The sequence below is a fragment of the Squalius cephalus genome (genome assembly GCF_949319135.1).
Source record: "Squalius cephalus genome assembly, chromosome: 19".
Classification (NCBI taxonomy): domain Eukaryota; kingdom Metazoa; phylum Chordata; class Actinopteri; order Cypriniformes; family Leuciscidae; genus Squalius; species Squalius cephalus.
Window position 1 is genome coordinate 31,213,653 of NC_137140.1, and position 23,105 is coordinate 31,236,757.

General features: G+C 39.3%; 1 protein-coding gene across 4 annotated transcripts in view; it reads left to right on the forward strand.

Moving 5' to 3' along the window:
• Nucleotides 1-23,105, forward strand: part of LOC307147017 (cadherin-18) — a 168,556-nt gene that overhangs the window by 126,510 nt on the left and 18,941 nt on the right. For all 4 annotated transcript variants that reach the window (XM_079851463.1, XM_079851462.1, XM_079851461.1 and 1 more), the window contains 5 exons: nt 4,388-4,575; nt 6,438-6,691; nt 10,791-10,927; nt 18,253-18,374; nt 22,022-22,139. In XM_079851463.1, coding sequence (XP_079707589.1) covers nt 4,388-4,575; nt 6,438-6,691; nt 10,791-10,927; nt 18,253-18,374; nt 22,022-22,139 — 819 coding nt within the window. The remainder of the gene's footprint in view (nt 1-4,387; nt 4,576-6,437; nt 6,692-10,790; nt 10,928-18,252; nt 18,375-22,021; nt 22,140-23,105) is intronic.

The following is a 23,105-nucleotide window of genomic DNA, read 5'->3' on the forward strand; positions in this document are numbered from 1 at the left end:
CCGCAGGATTGGTTTGCAGCGATCGACCTGAAGGACGCCTACTTCCATGTCTCCATTTTACCTCGACACAGACCGTTTCTACGGTTTGCTTTTGAGGGGCAGGCATACCAGTACGCGGTTCTCCCTTTCGGGCTAGCCCTGTCTCCTCGCGTCTTCACGAAGGTCGTCGAGGCAGCCCTTGTTCCCCTCCGGGAACACGGGGTTCGCATCCTGAACTATCTCGACGACTGGCTAATCCTAGCTCACTCTCGAGACCAGGTTTGCGAACACAGGGACCTAGTGCTTCAGCACCTAGTTCGTCTGGGCCTTCGGGTCAACTGGGAGAAGAGCAAACTCTGCCCCGTGCAGAGGATCTCTTTTCTCGGTATGGAGATCGACTCGGTCGCCATGTGCGCGCAGCTTACGAGCGAGCGCGCGCAGTCACTGCTGACTTGTCTTCGTCAGTTCGAGGGCAAGAGTGCGGTTCCACTGAAATTATTTCAGAGGCTCCTGGGGCATATGGCATCCGCTGGGATTGCTTCATATGAGACCGCTTCAGCTTTGGCTTCGCGATCGAGTCCCGAGGTGGGCATGGCAACACGGCACGCTCCGAGTCCCAGTGACTCCAGCCTGCCTTCAGACCTTCACCCCGTGGGCGAACCTCAATTTTCTACGGGCCGGAGTGCCCTTAGAACGAGTTTCCCGGCATGTTGTTGTATCAACAGATGCCTCCAACACGGGCTGGGGCGCCATGTGCAATGGTCATGCTGCCGCGGGCTCCTGGACAGGACCCCAGCGCCTTTGGCATGTCAATTGCCTCGAGTTGCTGGCTGTACGTCTCGCCCTGCACCGCTTCCATGCGCTGCTCAGGGGCCAGCACGTACTAGTCCGATCAGACAATACCGCAACAGTAGCGTACATCAACCACCAGGGTGGTCTACGCTCCCGCCGTATGTCGCAACTCGCTCGCCACCTCCTCATATGGAGTCAGAAGCATCTGAGGTCGCTTCGAGCCATTTTTATCCCGGGACACCTGAACCAGGCGGCCGACGAGCTGTCTCGAGTTCGGCCTCTCGCTGGAGAATGGCGACTCCATCCCCAGACGGTCCAGCTGATTTGGGATCAGTTCGGCGACGCACAGGTAGACCTGTTTGCCTCCCACTACTCGTCCCATTGCGACCTGTTTTATTCCCTGACCGAGGGCACGCTCGGCACGGATGCACTGGCGCACAGCTGGCCGCGGGGCCTACGCAAGTATGCGTTTCCCCCAGTGAGCCTTCTTGCGCAGACCTTGCGCAAGATCAGGGAGGACGAGGAGCAGGTCATTTTGGTTGCCCCGTATTGGCCCAACCGGACCTGGTTCTCCGAACTAGTACTCCTCGCGACAGCACCTCCCTGGCCAATTCCTCTGAGGAAGGACCTCCTTTCTCAGGGACGGGGCACCTTATGGCACCCTCGTCCCGATCTTTGGAACCTCCACGTGTGGCTCCTGGACGGGACGAGGCAGGTTTGAGTACCCTACCACCTGCGGTGGTGGCTACCATCACTTCCGCTAGAGCATCGTCCACGAGACATGCCTATGCGTTGAAGTGGAACCTCTTCGTCAACTGGTGTTCTTCTAAACATCAAGAACCCACGAAATGCTCGATCAGTGTCGTGCTTTCCTTCCTGCAAGAAGGGTTGGAGCGAAGGCTGTCTCCCTCCACCCTGAAAGTGTATGTTGCCGCCATTGCCGCACATCATGAAGCAGTTGATGGTAAGTCTCTGGGAAAGCACAACCTGATCGTCAGGTTCCTGAGGGGAGCGAGGAGACTAAATCCTCCTCGTCCTCCCCTCGTACCCTTTTGGGACCTCTCAGTGGTTCTAACTGCCCTGCAGAGTGCTCCATTTGAGCCTTTACAGTCAGTGGAGCTTAAGTTCCTGTCAATGAAGACAGCGCTCCTGGTTGCATTGGCCTCCATCAAGAGGGTAGGGGACCTGCAGGCATTTTCGGTTGACGAAGCGTGCCTGGAATTCGGGCCGGCTAACTCTCACGTGATCCTGAGACCCCGGCTTGGATACGTGCCCAAGGTTCCTACCAGGTAGTGAACCTGCAAGCGCTGCCCTTGGAGGAGGCAGACCCAGCCTTGGCACTGCTCTGTCCAGTACGCGCCCTCCGTGCTTACGTAGACAGAACGCGGTGTTTCAGGACCTCAGACCAGCTCTTTGTCTGTCATGGTGGGAAGCTGAAGGGAAAGGCTCTCTCAAAGCAATGGTTATCTCACTGGATAGTGGATACCATTGCTTTGGCATACCAGCAGCAAGGTCGTCCGTGCCCCCTTGGTGTGAAAGCCCACTCCACACGTAGTGTGGCTTCCTCTTGGGCTCTAGCGCATGGCACCTCGCTAACAGACATTTGTAGAGCTGCAGGCTGGGCGACACCCAACACATTCGCGAGATTCTATAATCTCCGAGTAGAGCCAGTTTCTTCTCATGTACTCGCTTCAACCAGCCGGTGCTAGATTCTGCTCAGGTGTCTTCGCTTGCTCGCCATTCCTCTCCACGGACGGGATACGTGCGATATTTCTCTCAGGTGAGTCTGATAAGCTCTGAGTTCCTCCAGCACTGGTGACGTCAACGCCTGAGTTATGCCAATCTGCCATAACGCAGCTTTTGCGCTTGACTAGGTGCCTCCATGTGCATGGTTCCCCCTCTGGGCGACCCCCACATGTGTATTCCACTGTAAGTCTCCTTGTGAGCGTGTGTCTTTCCCTTGGCAAGCCACCTTGCCACCCCTGGGGTTTAAAATTCCACCTGCGGCTGGACACCTCAGTGATACCCCATATGCATCCCTCTGGGTCATATGTGTCTCTCAAGTCCCCCCCCCTTAATGGTTGGGCATAATTGCATATTTCTCCTGAGATATGCTTCCCAGTGTACCTTGGTATTCCTGTGTTAAGTAGGACTCCTTCGTTCGTGCTAGTCTCACAACAGGGAGCTCAGACTTACGCAGGGCACTGGATGACAGCCGAGGTGGCGTGATTAGACTGGAACCCCAATCGTCGTCATCCGACGTAACTCGGAGTGACCACGAAAGGGAACGTCTCGGTTACGGATGTAACCCTCGTTCCCTGAGTGGGAACGGAGACGTTACGTCTTCCTGCCACTTCCGCTGTATCGCTGAAAAACGCCTGAGTTCAGTCTCGGCTCCTCAGCGAAGACATATCTGCATGTTGCCAGCGTACTTCCTTTATACCCCCTGCGGTGGGCGGAGATACGCTATGCAAATTCCGCAGACCCATGGCATTTCATTGCCATTGGCTCGTTTTATATACTCGAAGGTGAGAGGCTTTCTAAGCGAAACCCCAATCGTCGTCATCCGACGTAACGTCTCCGTTCCCACTCAGGGAACGAGGGTTACATCCGTAACCGAGACGTTTTCGCTCCTGAACACTTCATCCAGACTGAACTTTCTTAAACAAATCTGTGAGACATCTTGGCAAAAGAAGTGATACAGCTTGACCTCACTTTTCTCCGATTCTTCATCTCTAGAAATATCCTCATTACCGTTTAAAGTTTAACCATACAGTATGCTGTTGTAATGCACTTTTTTCTCTCTCTCTCAAAGTAGTTTTTTTTCCCAGACAATCACCAGAAAACTGTTTGTTTTCTCAAGGGTGTCTTATGGATACTATATAATTAGGTGGAAGAGAAGGAAATATTCCTAATATACTGTAGATTTAGTCTCACTATCAGATGACTCATATAAATTGTGCATTGCAGTGCAAAATTTGTATCATTAATTAGCATGAAGAGAATAGAAACAGGGACACTGTTTTATTGTGTAAGCTTCCAATTATGAGTCTTGGATCTTGAGTTTGTGTTGTCTTATTTTTATCCTCAGAAACAGAGCACAACAGCAGGGTTCTGGAAGTAAAAAAAAAAAATACAATTAATTTTCTCCCTAGAAACATATGTTTTTAAGGATAATGTATAAACCTTTTAAGACAGACTATGAGTTCCAATATTAAGCTATAGCACAGTATAATGTGATTTTGTAGAAGCCAGAAGTCTTTTAAATGAGTCCACCTCATTAAGATCCACCAATCAGAGAAGTTGCTATTACCATGGATCAAAGTTTGTAATGTTGTGATTCATCTCAGAGCTTTTGAAATCCCCAAAATACATCTGGAACCATGGCCAAGTGAGACATGGCGTTGCACTCTGTTGCATTTAGCTTTTATAATCAGGTGGTTTGGGAATGTGGCTGTGGTTGTTTATGGGGCATGACAGCGATATTGAAATACTTCTAGCTCAATGTGGCTTGTTTGGAGGCATAGTCGGAAAGAGGCATCACGATAGATATGCTTCAAAATACCATGCAGCCAATCGAACAAACCACCATGCGGGCTTTTGTGTGTGTCTGCAGAGAATTACCAGGTGTTTGTCCCAGAGTCGGCACAGGTGGGAAAGCCAGTGGGGAAGATCAAAGCCAACGATGATGACATCGGAATCAATGCAGAGATCAAATACAGCATCCTGAACCCTGAGGGGGCCGGAATGTTCTCCATCTCCACAGACAAAGACACTAGAGAGGGTGTTATCACGCTGAGAAAGGTACTGCTGTCATTTTCATTGGTGTTTACTAAGGCAAGCATCATGACTATTATTGCTCATACTTGGCCAGGTCTCTCTTGTAAAAGAGATTTTTAATCTCAATGAGTTTCACCTGGTTAAATAAAGGATAAATAAAAAAATAGGGTTAGAGGGTTTTCTAAACCCTCATTAATAAGCGGCTGTATGAACACTTTTTGGCTGGTGGGCTTTTAGAAAATAAACTCTGATAAAATACTTGACTAACATTGTTCACCAGTGAATATAAATGCATCACAGGAGATTTCTGTCCAAAAGTAATGAACGTTTCCACCACAGTGTCATTTCTGCAACATCTCAAATTATGTAAAAAGCATTTTGTGATGGACTTTTTTGTGGAAGGACATGAACCATATCTAGAGAGCAGAAAATGTAGTTTATATTATCATTGTAGTGAATGTCTCTTTATTTAGACTGCAGTGCAGAGCCAACAGAGACATGAAAAATACAAAAAAAAAAAAAAAAAAAAAACTTGTAGTCATGCATGAACACGCAAGTTAAGAATTTGAATAACATCCAGATTGCAATATGGTTTTTCACACTTTTCACTTGAGTGTTTGTCTTCAACAAAAGAACGAAAAAGGATGGTATAATTAAACCAGTCAAGATGTTGTCAAAATAGCATCAAATCTGAAGCTGCAGACGCTGAAATTACAGGGATACACTGACAAATGCATGTATGTATAATCTATCCATCCTGACTAGGTCATGCAGACATCTGGCACTCTTCATGGCTCAGATGCTCATTAATGGTCTCTTTTCTTAATTCTGAGCTTCAATTCCACACTCAGTCCTAGGGGTCAGGAAAGCTGTGAATCCAGTGAATACTGAGTTTTCCTAAAGCCAGTCTTGTAAATAAATGCCTGCCAGATCTGTCAGACGAGACGGGCGGTGAAGGTCAGGCAGGTTTCCTGGTGTTTACAGACGTGACCCCATCTAGAGAGCGATTTAGCTTCTGCGCTCCGGAAGCAAAATAGACTGACCTCAATATAATCTCAGTTCATAACTTTTTGGAGTACTTGAAACTGCTAGAAGCCACCAAGAAAGTGACTAAAACTATTGTTAAGTGACTAAAACTATTAGAAAGTGACTAAAACTATAAAAAAAATATTGTGTAATTCAGTTCACACTTTGTAGTTCGGTTCAAAAAAGAAAATGATACATTTAGACCTTGTTCGGTGAGCGTTCACACTGTCTATTTTTGAGACCAAACTTAATGATACAAAAGAAAAAAAAAGTTTTTTTTAGATTTTGCACAGGAACTTATTTTGGAACCATACATCCAAAATAATGCTGTGTGCTGGGCTAAATGCGCTCACTGTATGTGCGTAGCTACATATGATGGTACAGTATATGATGGAGCTGACAACTCGTGAAGATCTTATAAAATGTGTAAAGGATTCAAAACAGCGGTGAGAATCCCTCCATCACACACAAACGAAGATCTGCTGCGTGGAGACGCCATTTCAGACGCCAGTACTGAACTGTGATGGACAACATAGCTCCTATGAGGAGAAAAAACAAGTATTCTTCTGCGTTTGGTTGTTTGGTTAGTTTAGATGTCTTTGTTCCGTTTATATTTTAGTTTAACCGCACCAGAGTTCGTTTGAAAGCGGACCGAGACCCATCTTTCTCAGTTCACCTGGTTGGTGCGCACCAGGGTTCAGATGGTAGCGTTCACACTTATTTAAATGAACCGCACTAACAGAGCAATCACACCAGAGTTTGTTTTAATGGAACCAAACCTGACAAGTGCGAACGCACCGTTAGTAACTAAGTTTGTAGTAACTCTGTCTGTAACTAAGTTTCCTGTTTTCTCTTCTCAGCAACTGAATTATGAAAAGAAGAAGCAGTACAGCCTTCACATCGCTGCAGAGAACACACACCTGGACCCACGCTTGTCCTATCTGGGCTCATTCAAAGATGATGCCACGCTCAAGATCACAGTCGGAGACGTGGATGAGCCGCCGGTTTTCTCATTGGATTATTACATTTTGGAGGTGTACGAGAACGCAAAGGTTGGAAGTGAAGTGGGAGCCGTCACAGCGAGAGACCCAGACAGCAAAAACAGCCCTGTCAGGTAAGAAGATGTGAAGGGTTAAAATAACACTCCGACCGGTAATACAATTATACGCAGGCCATAATGTCACACATAAATGTGTCGTCCTGATGTATATAGTCTATTTGACGACTATTGTGATTTATCCCTATTAATAAAAATTATTATTAATATAGTATTATTTTTAGTAATCTATATATATGAAGACTTCAGATGCAAAAGTGCCATCTGAAATTTTCTTCTAAAATGAACATTTTTATCGAGCTCATATATTTAGGTTCAGTGATTTCACTTTAAGGTGGGTATACTTATTAAATTAATATTATCAAAAAAGTTAGTATATGTAGCTATTTGTGCAATTCATAGTAAATCGCCAGCAATATGCCTACAAAACACATTACACAGTTTTTTTTAATTTTCAGGGTAAATCAGGGTTATTTATAGTATGCTCAAATGTCATGCTATAGCAAAATAATCTGACATTCTCTCTCTCTCTCTCTCTCTCTCTCTCTCTCTCTCTCTCTCTCTCTCTCTCTCTCTCTCTCTCTCTCTCTCTCTCTCTCTCTCTTTTTATTTTTCATGGAGGATAATGTTAATTGGAGCGGAGCAGTTAAGGCACCCCATGTTAGCATGTTAGTAAAACACTACTGCCAAAGGCTCAATTACCTCCACACACTTTAATGAAAGAGGGGTGTGCTCTGATATCATGCTGCTTGCCTAAAGAAGCCAGTGGAATTCCACAATTATTCTGAAATTAAATTAAATATTTTAACATAATATTCACTCACAATTCCAAAAATAATTTATTGAATATATTCAGATATAGAATCATCTATTGACAAAGATGCACAAAGGCAGTTGCTAAAACATCGATGCTGGCTCTGTGCTTGACTGATCAATGCTATGGAAATATGCAAATAATAATATTAACCCTGGGTTTACAAATGCATGTGAGAAATATGAAAATCTAACTACCCAGGATGAATTACTAAACAGTGGTAAAGTATGAACAATGTGAAAAATCATCACTGATGAGCAGAAACCTTGTACATCCAAAACTACTTATTTTTTCAGGAAATAGAAATTACACACTGTTTAATTAAACAACTGTGACTTTATATATGGTCAGACACTTGTGTGTATCGTTATATTATTAACATTTTACCAAATCTAAATATATGTTACAAGGTTTTTGACCAGTGAATGTCAGACATATGTGTTTTCTTTATCATTAGAAAGCCACATCTTGAGGCTGTAAGTAGTGCATTGCATTACGTTTTCATCAGCTTAAAGGTTATTCAATTTATTGTAGCTATGTAGGCACTCAGGTTATTTTTTTATTTATTTTTTATCTAATGTGGCCAAAATCTCATGTTATTAAGGGTGAAGTGTTACGCATATTTTCTATGATTTGGACGACAAATGTTAGATTAAGACACTCTTCTCTGCTCCTCAAATACATAAAACTTCAGCCTTTTTATATATATATATATTGTTTCTTGAGTAAAGAAAATGCTGTACTTATTCAAACAACCAGTTCTTTATTTATCCTTGCATTGCAAACAAGCAGAGATTGTCCAAAATGTTTGAGGATCCAATGGACTTGCAAGGTTTAGTCACAAGCTCGTTTTAATACTTTCCATTGGTTTAATATTGGCAAAACCCACAGACAGATGTAAAGGGTGACCAACAGTAATGATTTATGAAAAAAAGAAAGAATGCAACATGATAACCTAATGTGTAAAGTCCAGAAGAATCATATTATGTATGTAAGAAAGTTTGGTTACACTTATACGTTTAAGTACTGAGTAATATTAAGTAAACTTAGGGTTTGGTTTGGTTTAAGGTTAGTTGCATGTAATTATGCATAACATATGTACATGTAACATATGTAACAAAGACACTGTAAAATAAAGTGTTACCAAAAATGTTGTAAACAAAATAAATGGAGTATGCTTAATATTAAAGGTTGTGCACATCACAGTCTACAGAACATAACAATTTGAATGACGCGCCAGTGAACAATGGAATGAAAAACAAAACGTCAGAATGCTCCTTTCACCGGCAGTAAAATGCATAAAGTGTAAAATCCTTATTGTTGTTTTTCTCTCATGTCTCATGCAGTCAAGGACGGTGCACATTTTCTTGTGGTAATGAGATATGACCTGTATGGTTTATTAGCATCTCTCTCTACTAGTGGGTTGAGGATGTGTGTTTTCAAGCCATCTTTGAATGAACCTTCACAGTCCATGCGTGACGGAGAGGCCATAACTCTCACGGTCATGCAAATGCTGGGATTCTCATTGGTTGATGTGAGTGAGATCGTCGGTTTCACGCGAACGGCTTTTACATCAGCATTTATCGCTGTGATAAATAGATAAATAAAATACATAAGAGAAAACAAGAGAAAAGTCTCATAAATAATCCCTGATCTCTTTTTTTTTTTTAGTCTGTGTTGAAGGATAGCACATTTATTTTATTTTTTCAGTCCATTTATTGCGTTTCTGCTCTTCCGATTTTAATCTGCATTTCCCATAAAAAACAGCATTTCATTCCCGTACAAGAATTTATACTGCAGTATGTACCCATTAGCATACAAATAAAATGGCATTGAAGTTTGAGAATCAGCATTAGCTTTATGGAAAAATAAGCAAGGTCACTGTTATCTCCTTAGTTTTGCTCCTAACCATTATAATGATGCATCTGATCATTATCATATATCTTGTAAAGCATTTGTCTCATGAGATGCTGCAGTGAAAATGGTTTTTAAAGGCATATTCTTCACAATGGACACCCTGATATTGAATTAACAGAGGTTTTGGGATGATGTTTTGTGTTTTGCAGAGACATCTTTGTGTTTCATATATTTCTTCCAAGTTAACATGATAAAAGCTAAACAGAAATATTTTTTAGAGCACTTAAGTATGTCTTTTTTTTCGGCAAGCAAAGGGATGTTGAGTGGCGAAGTCAAGTCGAAGCACCTTCATTTAAATAGCACTGTAACTTGTATCGAACCGTGACCCTAAAACAGATGTATGTACCGAACCGTGACTTCTGTGTACCGTTACACCCCTAATATATTTTTATGTACTATTATATAAAAGCAAAACAGCAGAACCAAAGTCAAAAACTAACTCTCCTAAACCAAAACTAGAATTATAAGCTTACATAAAATGTTAACACTAATTTTCGGCTGCCTTGCATACTCTAGTATTTTCTTCAGGAAATGCAAATGTGGTTTAATTTCACATTCATACTTGGAAAGAGATTCTGACAGTCTTTTGAGAGTCTCTACCAAGCATGTCACTTGAGGATTTGTTAATTATGTCCAACTAATGCTTCTTCTCACAGACTTTCTCCTTGCAGTTTTCTCCAGTAGTTTTTTTCTTCTTCTTCTTCTTCTTCTTCCCTTTATAATTAAGGTTCTGCCTGGTCTGTTGTTATCTAAATATCTCTGATTTACTGTGCCATTTTAACTGGAATATGAATACACATCTATGTATATACCTAAAACCACTCATAAATCTCACTGAAAAGGACCTGTTTGGTGTCTGCCAGGGTGATCGATCATTTAGAGAAATCATAGGAACAAAATGAGAGTTTTGAGACAATATTAATGCTCAATACAATGCGCATTTTGTCCGACAAACATAATGTAAGCTAATTTAATTAGAAACTGTGAAAAGAACTCTTGTATTTAGAGCATTATTCTTTTTAATTAATGAACCTCTTACAATGTTCCATCTTTACCTTTCAGCTTTCCATGAAGTCACTGTGTTTTTTCACATTATATATTCCACTCTTTGTTTCTACAGTAATAGAGCTGGGTGGCATGATGTATAATTACTCTGAAATAAGCTTTTGCTCAGTAAAATATTAAATAATTACTATATAAATTACTAATATGGCCCTTTAGGCTGAGCTTAATTGTCGAGTATTCCTGCCGTAAGTCATGCCACGTGAAATTGGCAGGGTTTCACGACCAAACCATGTACAGCAATACCATCTCTCTTATTATGCATATTCCAGCTGTTTTTACTATTAATGCCACAGCCATGATGAAGAGGGGTGAAAGACGGAAAGGCTCATGCAGTATTCATGCTCTCTCTTCTATATTTAGGTATTTCATCGATCGCAGAGAAGACAAAGAGGTGTATTTCGATATTGAATCCATCAGTGGAGTCATTAGAACGACTCAGCTCCTGGACCGGGAGGACACGCCCTGGCACAACATCACTGTCATGGCAACAGAGGAAGGTAGGTACTACCAGAAGCCGTGCTGGTGTAACTTTGTCACTTTAATAACTTGCAAATTAGTTTTCCAAGACAAGTCTCTGCAATAAACGCCTCGTGCACTCATGAGAAACGGACTGCCGTTCATTTTCTCGCTTTAAAAATCGCTTGCTTGCCCGCTGGCTTCTTTGAAATCAACTCTGCAGGTCTGTTAATAGTCAAAGATCACACCTCTAACCACTTAAGGAATTGTTTGCTCAGAAATAAAAATGATTTACTCAACCTCATGTTGTTCCAAACCCGTATGAGTTTCTTTTTTCTGAGAAAGGAGAAAACTAAAGACTGCTAGTTGTTGGTTCTTTCCATGCAATTAAAATGAATGAGGCCCAAAGCTTTCAAGCTTCAAAACAGAAGCAGAAACACTGTAGAAGATCATTAAAAGGGAGTCTGAAGACTAAAATTTCATCTTTGAATATAATTTCATTATTTAATATTTTGTATCTGTATTGTTATTCTTTATTAGTATTCATATTCAGTTGTGTTATCTTATGAAGTTTAAAAATGCATGAGTTAGACTATATTGCATGGACACGTGTTTAAGGATCATATGTTAGACACAAGTAGGGGAGCTGGGAGAGTTATATATTGTGTTTAGAGTTAAGTGTGCAATGCAACGTTCACTGAGCAGAGAGGTTCCAATGATGAGGAAACATTAAGGGCCCTATTTTAACGATCTGAAACGCAAGTATCAAGTGCAAAACGCAAGTAACTTTGTGGGCGGGTCTTGGGCGCTGTTGCTATTATACCGGTGGGATAAATGACTCTTGCGCCCGACGCAAATCTAAAATGGGTTGGTCTGAAGTAGCTTCATTATTCATAGGTGTGGTTTGGGCGTAACGTGAAATAAACCAATCAGAGCGACATCTCACATTCCCTTTAAGAGCAGGCGCGCTTGTTCTATAGGGGATTCCTATTATAACGGCAGATTTGCCAGACGCACGCCAGGAGCGGTTCACAGCCGAGGAGACCGACGTTCTCATCAGGGACGTTGAGGATGGAGAAACACACCCAAATTAACTTCGGTTAAACAGGCGTATGATAATTTGGGTAAATGTGTAAGCTAGATGTATGCTTTTATAACAAACTGTTTATCTATCTATCTATCTATCTATCTATCTATCTATCTATCTATCTATCTATCTATCTATCTATCTATCTATCTATCTATCTATCGTAATAATGTAGGCTATGATTTGCAAAAATGAAAACTGCTGCGTCTGTGTGTAGATGAGAGAATCAAAGTGTATGCGCGTTGTGCACACGCTACATTTATTATGGCCAAGCATGCGCCCTTAAAATAGCATATGAATAACATGCGCAACGCGCCACTGACTTTAGACTAGGTTTTTCCTGGTCTGTGGTGGAATTGTTTTCTGGAACTGCAAAATAGCACCAGGGAACGTTTGCGCCGGAACACGCCTCCTCTTTGCGCTGAACCGCCCCCGGGAGCGCAAGTGTATTTCTTAGTTAACCGATGTGCGTCTGTGGAGGGAAAAGTCCGCTGTGCGCGGGTGCAAAATAGGAATGATACATGCGTCGGTGTACAAAGTCAATTGCGCTGGGTGCAAGATAGGGCCCTAAATGTGTACAATCGGCAGGAAAGGAATGTTTTTCAACTGATACATATATACCACACATGTATACACTGAAGGGAAGTTTCTTAATATGGAAAGTGGATTGTACAACATCTTCTTAAGTTTTTCTCATATGCTGACGAATAAAGATTTTTCTTGGCAAGATAACTGTTGCCCGGTTCCGTGAATCAAATAATAACAGGGGAAAAGGCTTAATTCCAAGTCTACAGAGTCCATACGGTTTGTGCACTATATTCTCTACATGTAAGATGTTGCACTCATAAACTTCCCTTCCAGTGAGCTGTTAATTGCTGTGAACAGATCATTGATTCAGTTGAATTTGAGAATCAGTTCATTCCGGTTTATAATTGAATCTTTCAGATTTCGTTTTTCTGTTCCAGATTCGTTGAAAGTTCTGAATCAAAATAATGATTCATTCAGAGATTTTACATCGCTACTCTTTTAAACTCATTAACATGCTAAGGAGTATAAATGTCAAGATTTTCCTTCCACAAAGCTCATCCAATGCTTTCGTAAGTCTTGCCGTATAGATCACTGATTCTATTATGATGCTTTTATGCCCTTTTTGATGCTTTGTTAATTGCATGGAATAAGAGCAATCAAGCACAATCTTTAAAGTTTCACCTTTTGTGTTACACAGAAGAAATGAATACATGTTTGAAACAAAACGAGGGTGAGTAAATTATGACAGAAATTAAATTTTGGGTGAACTATCCCTTTAAAAAAGCCACTCATGCAAGAGATCAAAAACAAGAAAGGATTGTAATATTTACAATCCGAAGAGGGACCTTATTTGGAGTGTATAATCTCTGAGATGATTAAAATCACTGGAAGTAATATAAATGGAGTCCCGTGACTCTTCTGCTGTAGATTTTATCACAGTAATTACCCTTACACCCAGCACGAATGACACACATTCAGTCTTCTATATGATAATGATATTCCAGCATGTGAATGAAAAATGAGATCACTTTAATATATTGGTTATTTTCCCTAGACAGTGATGAGATCAAATGGAGACTTTTACATAAGTCTGCTTCTCAGAGATGTAAATTTTTCTCCACTAGAGCCTCAGAAAAGAGCTTAACTATGTCTCAAACTGTGCTCAGATTTGTTCATCAACATTTATCATTGACTTATACATTTGGCAGACACTTTAATCCAAAGCGACTTAAAGTGCAATCAGGGTACATATTGTATGACTATCTGAGCTATCCTATGGAACTCATTTGAATAAGCGTGAATGCTGCCATTTGAACCCTGGTGAAACCAAACAAGCGGAACGAGACCGCTGAAAAGATGGGTCTCGGTTCGCTATCAAAAGAACTCTGATGCGGTCCGAATGAAATATGAACGCAACACGGACGAAACACATGTAAACGAACCAAAAACGGGACATGATGCAACCCTAAAAAGGACAGAATGCTCAAGCGTAACTGTTTTTTCTCATCATAGTCATGATGTTGTCCATCACAGTTCAGTACAGGCGTCAGAACCGCGTCTCGTCGTAGCAGATCTCGTCTGCCGCTGTTTTGACTCCTTTTTAGACATTATAAAAGATCTTCACGAGTTCTCAGCTGGTCAAAATACCAACAAATGTCGGCTACGCACATACAACAAGTGCATTTAGCCCAGCGCACAGCATTGTTTTGGATGTTCAGTAAGATTCGTCGTGAAATACACGTAAAAAAAGCTGACCAATCAGGTTGTGAACATATCCCTGTCTGTCACGTACTGCTCTGAGACAAGAAGGTTGAGGATCTAAATGCAGTTTATTCCACAATCGTAAGCCAAGGGTCATACACAAGCAAACAATCCAAACAATAGCAGTTAAGGGCTGAGGCAAAGAGAGAAATCCGAGGGAACAGGCAGAGAATCAAGAAAACCATGAACACGGGAAAAAACGGTACAAACACTAAACAAGACTTCGCAGGGAATGACAGAAAGAACCAGGCTTATATAGGGTGAGTAAACAAGATGAGACACAGGTGAATGTGATAATGGATGATTAGTCTGAGCAAAGGATTATGGGGAATGAAGTCTGTGGATGTGTGGTATAGTCCGTGGTGGAGTGGCCTCTGATGATAATCCCAAATATGCTTTGAAGGGAGTAAAAGTCGTTTTTTTTTTTTTTTTTCTTAACTAATGGTGTGTTGTTTGTTGCCTTGGCAATGGCTTGTGGTTAAAGGCTTCATTCTGAGAAATGTTCATTTGTGGTCATGCTTTGGGTGGGAATTGATGTTAGAGTGCTTGTTAGTGAGTATGACGAGGGAGAGGAACTCACTTGGCCTGTACACTTATAAGACGCCTCTGCAATTATACGCATGTTTATTTCACTTTAACGTGCCGAAATCATGCTATTTTAGCAGCTACTTTTAGTTGTGGTGCATGAATATTCTGAGTTATAAAACTGATAGATCTGGCTCTTTTTTTGCCAGATTTTAAACAATTTTTTCTATTGGTTTAGTTCTGCATTTCACAAAGTTTCTATAAGAACCAAACCAACCAGCTCTAAGATGAATCACAACATTACAAACATTGATTTGAAGAAAAAAACATTTGAATATTGGAAAAAAAGATAAAGGTACAAGACTATGTAATGTCTATTATATAACATATTTTATATGAGAAGAAACTTCTTGTCTCATGAAGCACTGAACAAATCAAAAACAAAGATAAAATCTAAAACTGTTGAATTAAAAACATATCAGATATACGGTATACAAATAGTTTGAATGTGGAAGTAAAAAATGTATTGAGATCACGAAGCTGAAATCCCACGGTGTACATCTCACGGAAGGTCTCTCTTTTTTAGGATTTATTTCCCTAATGATCAACTCTATACGCCAACATACCTTCCTGGAAATATAGAGAGGGAACAAGGAGGTGTTATTCATCAGAAAAAAGCCTACTACCACCATTTGATAATTTCCTTGTTTATAATGAGTGGATATGCTGTCGAAACAGGGCGAACAGAGCTCATGCACCTCTTCTAGAAAGCATTGAGAAACACATGCATGAAGTCATCTAATAATAAACACTACACACGCCGAGCACAACACCAGCCCAAGAAACTTCAATAGGCTGTTACTCCCTCACATTCTCTATGAAATACTTCACACAGCAGCAGTGAGGAGAGAACGCATGATGTACAGTATAAAATATATATTCATATGTAACAAACAAGAGAGAGGGGGGAGCGAGAGAAAGACCGCAAGTGATTTAAAAGGCAAATGGGAGGCAGAAGCTAAAGATGGGTTGAAATGAATACTGAAAAGCAGCAAACAAAAAGATCTATCTATCTATCTATCTGTCTATCTGTCTACAGAGGTGGACAAAGTACACAACTTCCTTACTTGAGTGAAAGTACAGATACTACTGGTCAAGTATTACTCCGTTACAAGTAAAAGTTGTAAAGACCGATTTTTACTTAAGTAAAAGTACAGAAGTACTTGTTTTTAAAAGTACTTAAGTATCAAAAGTAAAAAGTAAATGTCAATGCATTGTTTTATTATTGTTGCATTGTTGTGTGTAATACTTACAGTACCTTATGCCTCTGAATATATGCCTGCCTTCTTACCCTCATATCAATATCACATTTATTTCTAGAACACAGTTCCAGTAGTGGGATTGAATGTGAGATTGAATAAGTGCACTCAATAACATCCACAATGGTTTCGAACACCCAAATGGCTGTTCCCTCAAAGAGTGCCCTATTTAAAGTTTTTTTGGGCTTTTAGTATTAATATGTTAGCCTTACTGTTATCTATAAGCTAGTGTGCTCCAAAACAATGACAAGATTTGAATTTAGAAGACTAAACCCAACGCTGAAAATGAAAATCAGGTTGATGTCAGAATCCAACATCAGATTGACGTTAATCTCCCATGTTGGACAGACGTTCCAACCAAAATCCAACGTCGGGTTCAGACGTCAACCCGACTTTCATTTCCAACCAAAATGCAACCTCTGCAACCAAAATCATCCCCTGACTGACGTTACTAATTTCTGCTCAAGGACCTTGACACAAATGTAGTGGATAAAAAGTACGATATTTGTCTTTCAAATGTAGTGAAGTTAAAGTAAAAAGTTTCCAGAGAAAATAATACTCAAGTAAAGTACAGATACTCAAAAAGTGTACTTAAGTACAGTACTCAAGTAAATGTACTTTGTTACTGTCCACCTCTGTCTGTCTATCTGTCTATCTGTCTGTCTATCTATCTATCTATCTGTCTATCTGTCTGTCTGTATGTCTGTCTGTCTGTCTATCTATCTATCTATCTATCTATCTGTCTATCTGTCTGTCTGTCTGTCTATCTATCTATCTATCTATCTATCTATCTATCTATCTATCTATCTATCTATCTATCTATCTATCTATCTATCTGTCTGTCTGTCTGTCTGTCTGTCTGTCTGTCTGTCTGTCTGTCTGTCTGTCTGTCTGTCTATCTATCTATCTATCTATCTATCTATCTATCTATCTATCTATCTATCTATCTGTCTGTCTGTCTGTCTGTCTGTCTGTCTGTCTGTGCACGCTTTGGTAAAAACTACAAAAGTATGTTTTTTTTACAAAAAGAAAAAACATTATTAGTTCATTAAAAACTATGATAAGTGAGTCTAAAAGATGCTAAGTAGATTCAAAAGCCACTAACTGAATGTAATTTATCTTGTTAATTACTCAACGTATAATTGTGCAGAATATTTTATATCCTTGCTGTGGACCTGTTTTTAATTTAGGAGCATTATAATGTCTTGTTAATTTAGCATTTTTGCATTTATAGTGTTTTGATTCAAATTAATTAAATCAGTATGGGTCCGACTCACTCTGAGAATTGCTATTAGATGATTTAGCCAATTTGTAAACAAAATTAGACGAATCCCACCCAGGGATCAAGGGGTGCATGCAAATTTACCTTTCTTTTAGAGATTACAGTTTAGATATGTGTTCTTTTGAGACAGAATGCTAGGAATTTGCATAACCTGTGTTTGTTAATCAGATATGAATTAGTCATTGCCGGTACATATAATTTAATTTTATTCAGCAATATATTCTAGTTCATTAATGTCCACATGGAACCTAACTACTGTCGTTTAAAAAGTTTTGCACGATCCTTGTGTCTTTAATTAAATAGCTCGCTATTTTTAATAATGCTTTCAGCTACTAAGAAGAATTTAGTACTCACAGATCTCTTTAAAATATGTTGACTTTTTTTAATAGTTATTTTAATATAGTTTTCTGCAGATTTCCCATAGAATTCAATGGAAACAAAGTGAAAAAAGTATTTAAAGTATTTGAACTTTTAAACTTAAACTTTTAATTACTGCTTATTAATAGTTAGGTAGTTGTTAAGTTTAGGTATTTGGTAGGATTAGGAATGTAGAATAAGGCATTATGTGCTTTATAAGTACTAATAAACAGCCAATATCCTAGTAATATACAGTGAGAATTGGACCCTAACCTAAAGTGTTACCAAATTTGTATCAAATTTATTTCTTCTGAATTGGAATTATCACATGAAAGATTTGATTTTCATTTTAAATGCACCATGGATGGAATGAATGTATGAATGAAGGGATGGATTGATGATTGAATGTGTTAATGATTTAATGGATAGATGGATCTTCATTATGTTCTTTCACATAAGCCGTCTGGTGTATTTAACACATGCTGTAATGTTTCTGTTTGTTTTCAGACAATCCCAGCCTTCAGAGCCACGTGCCCGTTACAGTGCAGGTTCTGGATGTGAACGACAATCCTCCGAAGATCAACACAGAAGATGAAATCATCATCTGTGAAAGCACCAGAGCAGGACAGGCAAGTCCCACAACAGCCGAACTGTTTCTCCGTCTCACTTTCTCTCTGACACCATTTATTGTCAGTGGCGGCCCGTCAAAGGAGGCCACAAAAAATGCATTCAAAATGAACGTAGCAGTTACAGTTTTTCTCAGTCGCTTTGGTGCATTTCTCACATCACTATTTACATTTGCACAACAGTTAATGCAGTTCTCAAAACAATTAGTACAAACTGCAAAACCTAGTTGATAACCTGCAAAAGCGTGTCATTCCTCAAAAGCAAGTATTCATGTCAATGTCATCAAGATGAAAAGTCCTGACACCATTGTTTATGAACAAGATAGTCAAATGGCTTTGTCATGTTTTCACTATGACAGTTTACTCTGTAAATGTTTTCCAATGCAAAAAAGTCAGATCTTGGTGACACTACCTGAAAATGCTCAAGACAGCACTATATACTATTTGCACAGCCATTTGAAAAATACAGTAAAGTTACACATTACTGTATTTAGTGAGGTAACTGAGTACAAGAGACTGAATATGTATGTTTCACATTTTACTGCATATGATCTTTGCAATTCTAATTTGTTCACAGCATTGTGCAAAAGAAAAAAATACACCCTTATTTACAACAAACATAAACTCCCTTTGGGTAGAGCTGTGCACAGCTGTAAACAATATTGCAGTACATATTGGAACTGAACATACAACATACATAGTACTGTAATCATTCATGCACATCCAGACATTCCTCTCTGTCTGGCCACATAATTTCATCTACATCACACCGAATATCATCTCTTGCTCAATTGCAAATTGTTCAATTTAGGAGACATTTTCAGGAAAAAAAAAAAAGATTAAAAAAAATTTGTAAAATTTGCTTGACAGATTTTGACAACTAGTTCAACATTTTTGTATGTAATGACTCAAGCAATGAAATGAGGACTATTAGTTTTATATGGAATGACTATTCAGCATTCAAAAGTATAGTTAATTTTGACTGACATGACATAAGCAAATAATAATGTTATAAAACAGCAGAGAGTTGTATGAAAGCAATTGATGCATGTCCAAAAGCATTTGCAATGTGTTGGAAGGAATGAGAAACTGCTACTATGATGTGCACAAATGACTAAATGTTGTGGAGTTTGAACTAACTGTTGTGCAAATGTAAATAGTGATGTGAGAAATGCACCAAAGCGACGGAGAAAAACTGTAAAGCAATTAAACTAACCGTTGTTTTAATCAGTTTATTTACTCAAAATTAGCATAATGTATATGCATGTAATGCACAAATATGCATTTTGTATTTGTTTGTGCAGTGATTAAAAATGCTAGCAGTTACTGTACTGACAAATGTTAAGTTGGTCATCTGAAAGATTACATTATGGGTCCGATCAATATGGATTTACATTATCAGCCTGCCCAGAAAATTCCCTTAAGGAGCGCCACAGTTCCCTGCCATAAATGGTGTGGAAAAGAGAGAAAGTGTGAATATTTAGAGGGGCTGAAATAGAAAAATGGAAGGGGGTTATAGGAATGCTAATCATCTCTCAATGAGAATAAAAATCTGATCAACAAAGCGTGACAGCTCTGACTCACTAAAGCACACTCCTATTTTCCTACCCACACTTTTCCATTTAATTTTGAAAAGCTGTTTTTCACCAGTGGCCCAAAGAAAAAGAGGGATGAGAGTGAGAGAAAATAAAGGACAGATGAGGTCAAGGCCATTTTAATATCCCCTGTGTTCCCAACATAAAAATGTTCCAGAAATGATCCACACTACATTACGGGAGTACCACATTAAAGGGCTTCTGTGCACTTTTCATGTGTTTTAAAAGTGTAATGTGTTCTTTCTGCACCACTGGCATCACCAAACTGACTTTACCAACATGAAGATGATCGCAAACTCCTCCCCCATCTGCCATTGGTTGTAAAAATAGATCGCCTCACCCCCAAACTCACATCATTGGTTGAGACAGTGTTGCTGAGTAGAACAGAGAAATGTTTTGACAGCACCAGTTTCGATTTTTTTACAAAATCAGCATGCAGATGGTTTACTTTACAGTTGTCTGTATGCCTGGATTGGAGGAAGTATTTTAACATACTTTATACACTCTTATCAGCTCTTTGGCTGAACATGAAACAAGTAAAACCCAATAGAACCCCAGAAATGAATGCTTCTTGTTTAGTCCTGTGATTTATATAACACACTAAATATAGCTTTTTATTACACATACTGGTTTCATCCAAAGCACTACCATAGTGGTTCCTTTATTATTAAAGCAATTCAACTTCTTGTTAGCAGGTCATCAACCCAGCACAACACTTCACCACAATGGTAACTAGCAAAACCACTAACATAACAGAAACTTCTAAAAACATTAAACATTACCAAGTCTCTCCATTTTCTCATCTTGCTAAAATAATGCATAAAATAGCACTTTATTTCAACATTTGCTCTCCCAATTCAACCCTTTTGCAAAGCATGATGGGAAGTGAAAGTCCTGTTTGATTGGGTTACTTTCTTGAAACGTTATTTCAAAAAGTCAAAGAATAACTGTTTCAAGTCAATTTAACATGAAGCAATTTTAACCTTAAACCTGATACAGTGGTGTTAAATAGAAATGACTTGTTTAAATAAAGTGAAATAGTTTTCTGAGTGAACTTTGCAAGTTTCATTTGATAAAGAGAGGAGAAATTAGGACTTGAGAAATTGCTCCAGTTTCCTCAGGTATTCTTCAATGTCACATGATCATCCAGATATCATTCTAATACACTGGTTGGTGCTCAATTATTATCAGTTATTATTTGTGTCTAATTATTAATAATGGTTATTAGTGCATCTCAGTAGTGTATCACAGTTTCCACTGACATATTAAGCAGCACAACTGTTTTCAGCAATGATAACAAGAACTCCAAATCAACATATTAGAATGATTTATGAAGGAAACAATTGACAATGACAACCAATGGTGTGGATTTAGTGCAGGACTACCTGGTTTGGGAAACCTTTTTGTCTCACTAATTTCTTTAAACAATAACAACATACTGACATTGATATTAAAACAAAATTATTCAAAAAACATTCACAGTAATTTACAGGCATTCACTTTACAAATTTCATTGTGAAGTTGTTCTTTTATCATTTCTGGTTTCACACCAGCGAGAAGTGATCCAATTAAGGTCTCCTTCGGTCTGAGCCTCTTCAGTTGGAAGTGTTTGCTCTTTGCAGGGAGTACGGCAGAGGGATGTGCAACTCATAATGGACCACACTCAAGGAATCGAATGCCTATTGGGTTGCCAAGACAACTCAGACCAACAGACCTGCTGGTTTTGATGCACAAAGCACTCAGCGTCCTGGAGCTGCTGATGCCTGCAGAGATTCCAGAAGCACTGAGTTCACTCAGAGATGAGAGAAAGAGAATGAGAAAAACAGAAAGAATGACGCAAAACTATAAGCTGAGCTTCTGAACTCTGGTGGAATTAGACTTCTGGTGGAATCTATACATACAATTTAGGCATCTTAACTACTGTAGCCAGACCACCTTCACCAGAGAGACCAAAAAAAAGCTAAAGATAAGCTAAGAAAGTTCACAAACCATCCCAGATGGGCATGAAAGTGTTTCTCACCGATGTCTTTCCTGATTTTGTTCTGTTGACGGCAGGTCATTCAGACAATCACTGCTGTGGATAAAGATGATTTTGCCAATGGAAAAGGATTTTCCTTCTCTTTTCCCGGAGGAGTTCCTGTCAACCCCAACTTTACAATTAAAGACAACGAAGGTATGCAAAAACATTTGTATTATTTATTTATTCTGGGTACATTTTAAGTGTATGTGCATGGGTTGCCTCTTTCACAGTCATGGAAACCTAGAAATGTCAGGATGTCAATGTTTTTTAAAGTCTAAAATATTTCATCAGCTAGTTGCTCTTTTTGAGTGTAGTCTCTATAAAAATGATATTTAAAAATCCTTTAATCAAAAACAAATGGAAAAGTCATTGAAATTCATTAGTCAAAATATGTGGGAATCCTAATGGGTTTGTGTTGATGTGTGCGGTGCTGCGGTCTAATAATCTTTTCCATTACGGCAAAAGGCTTACAATAGCTTTCAGAAGATGTTTACTATACATGCCATTTGCATACAAGCTAAACATATAAATTCACATATCCTTGCTTATTAAAAAATGTAAACAGCTTTAAATGTTTATATTGGTCTTAAGCTTCCATAGCTTTCAAGGATGACTGCAGAATTCTTCTGATATGATCGATGAACTTCCTGGCTGATGTTGAACCAGCATTTAGGGTCTAATTAAATGTTGACCGCAAGCTTAAGAGAGACGATTGATGACATTTTAGATGCAGACGGAAGTAAAATCTCTTATGCATGATTAATAGCTGCTGAGAAGTTAAATCAATGAGCTCTAAAGGCATTTCTCTCAATAATCAATAATCAATACCACCATAACACCAAATTTATTTATTGCTCTTGCTCTGTTTGTTTCTGTGTATGTTTTGGGTATCTGTAAGATGGTGGTTAAAACTCATCTTTGATCACCAAAATGACATATTTAAATGTTTTTTTTCCTGTGATTTTTTTTTTTTTTTTTTTTTTTTTTTTTGTGTCATGTCTTAAAATAGCTTGAATGTTACTCTACACCCTTGCTTCATTCAGTATACTGTTTCATTCAGTTCTATGAATACGTAAATTAGCCCCGCCCTCACACAATCACACAAGCTCAGAGTACCTG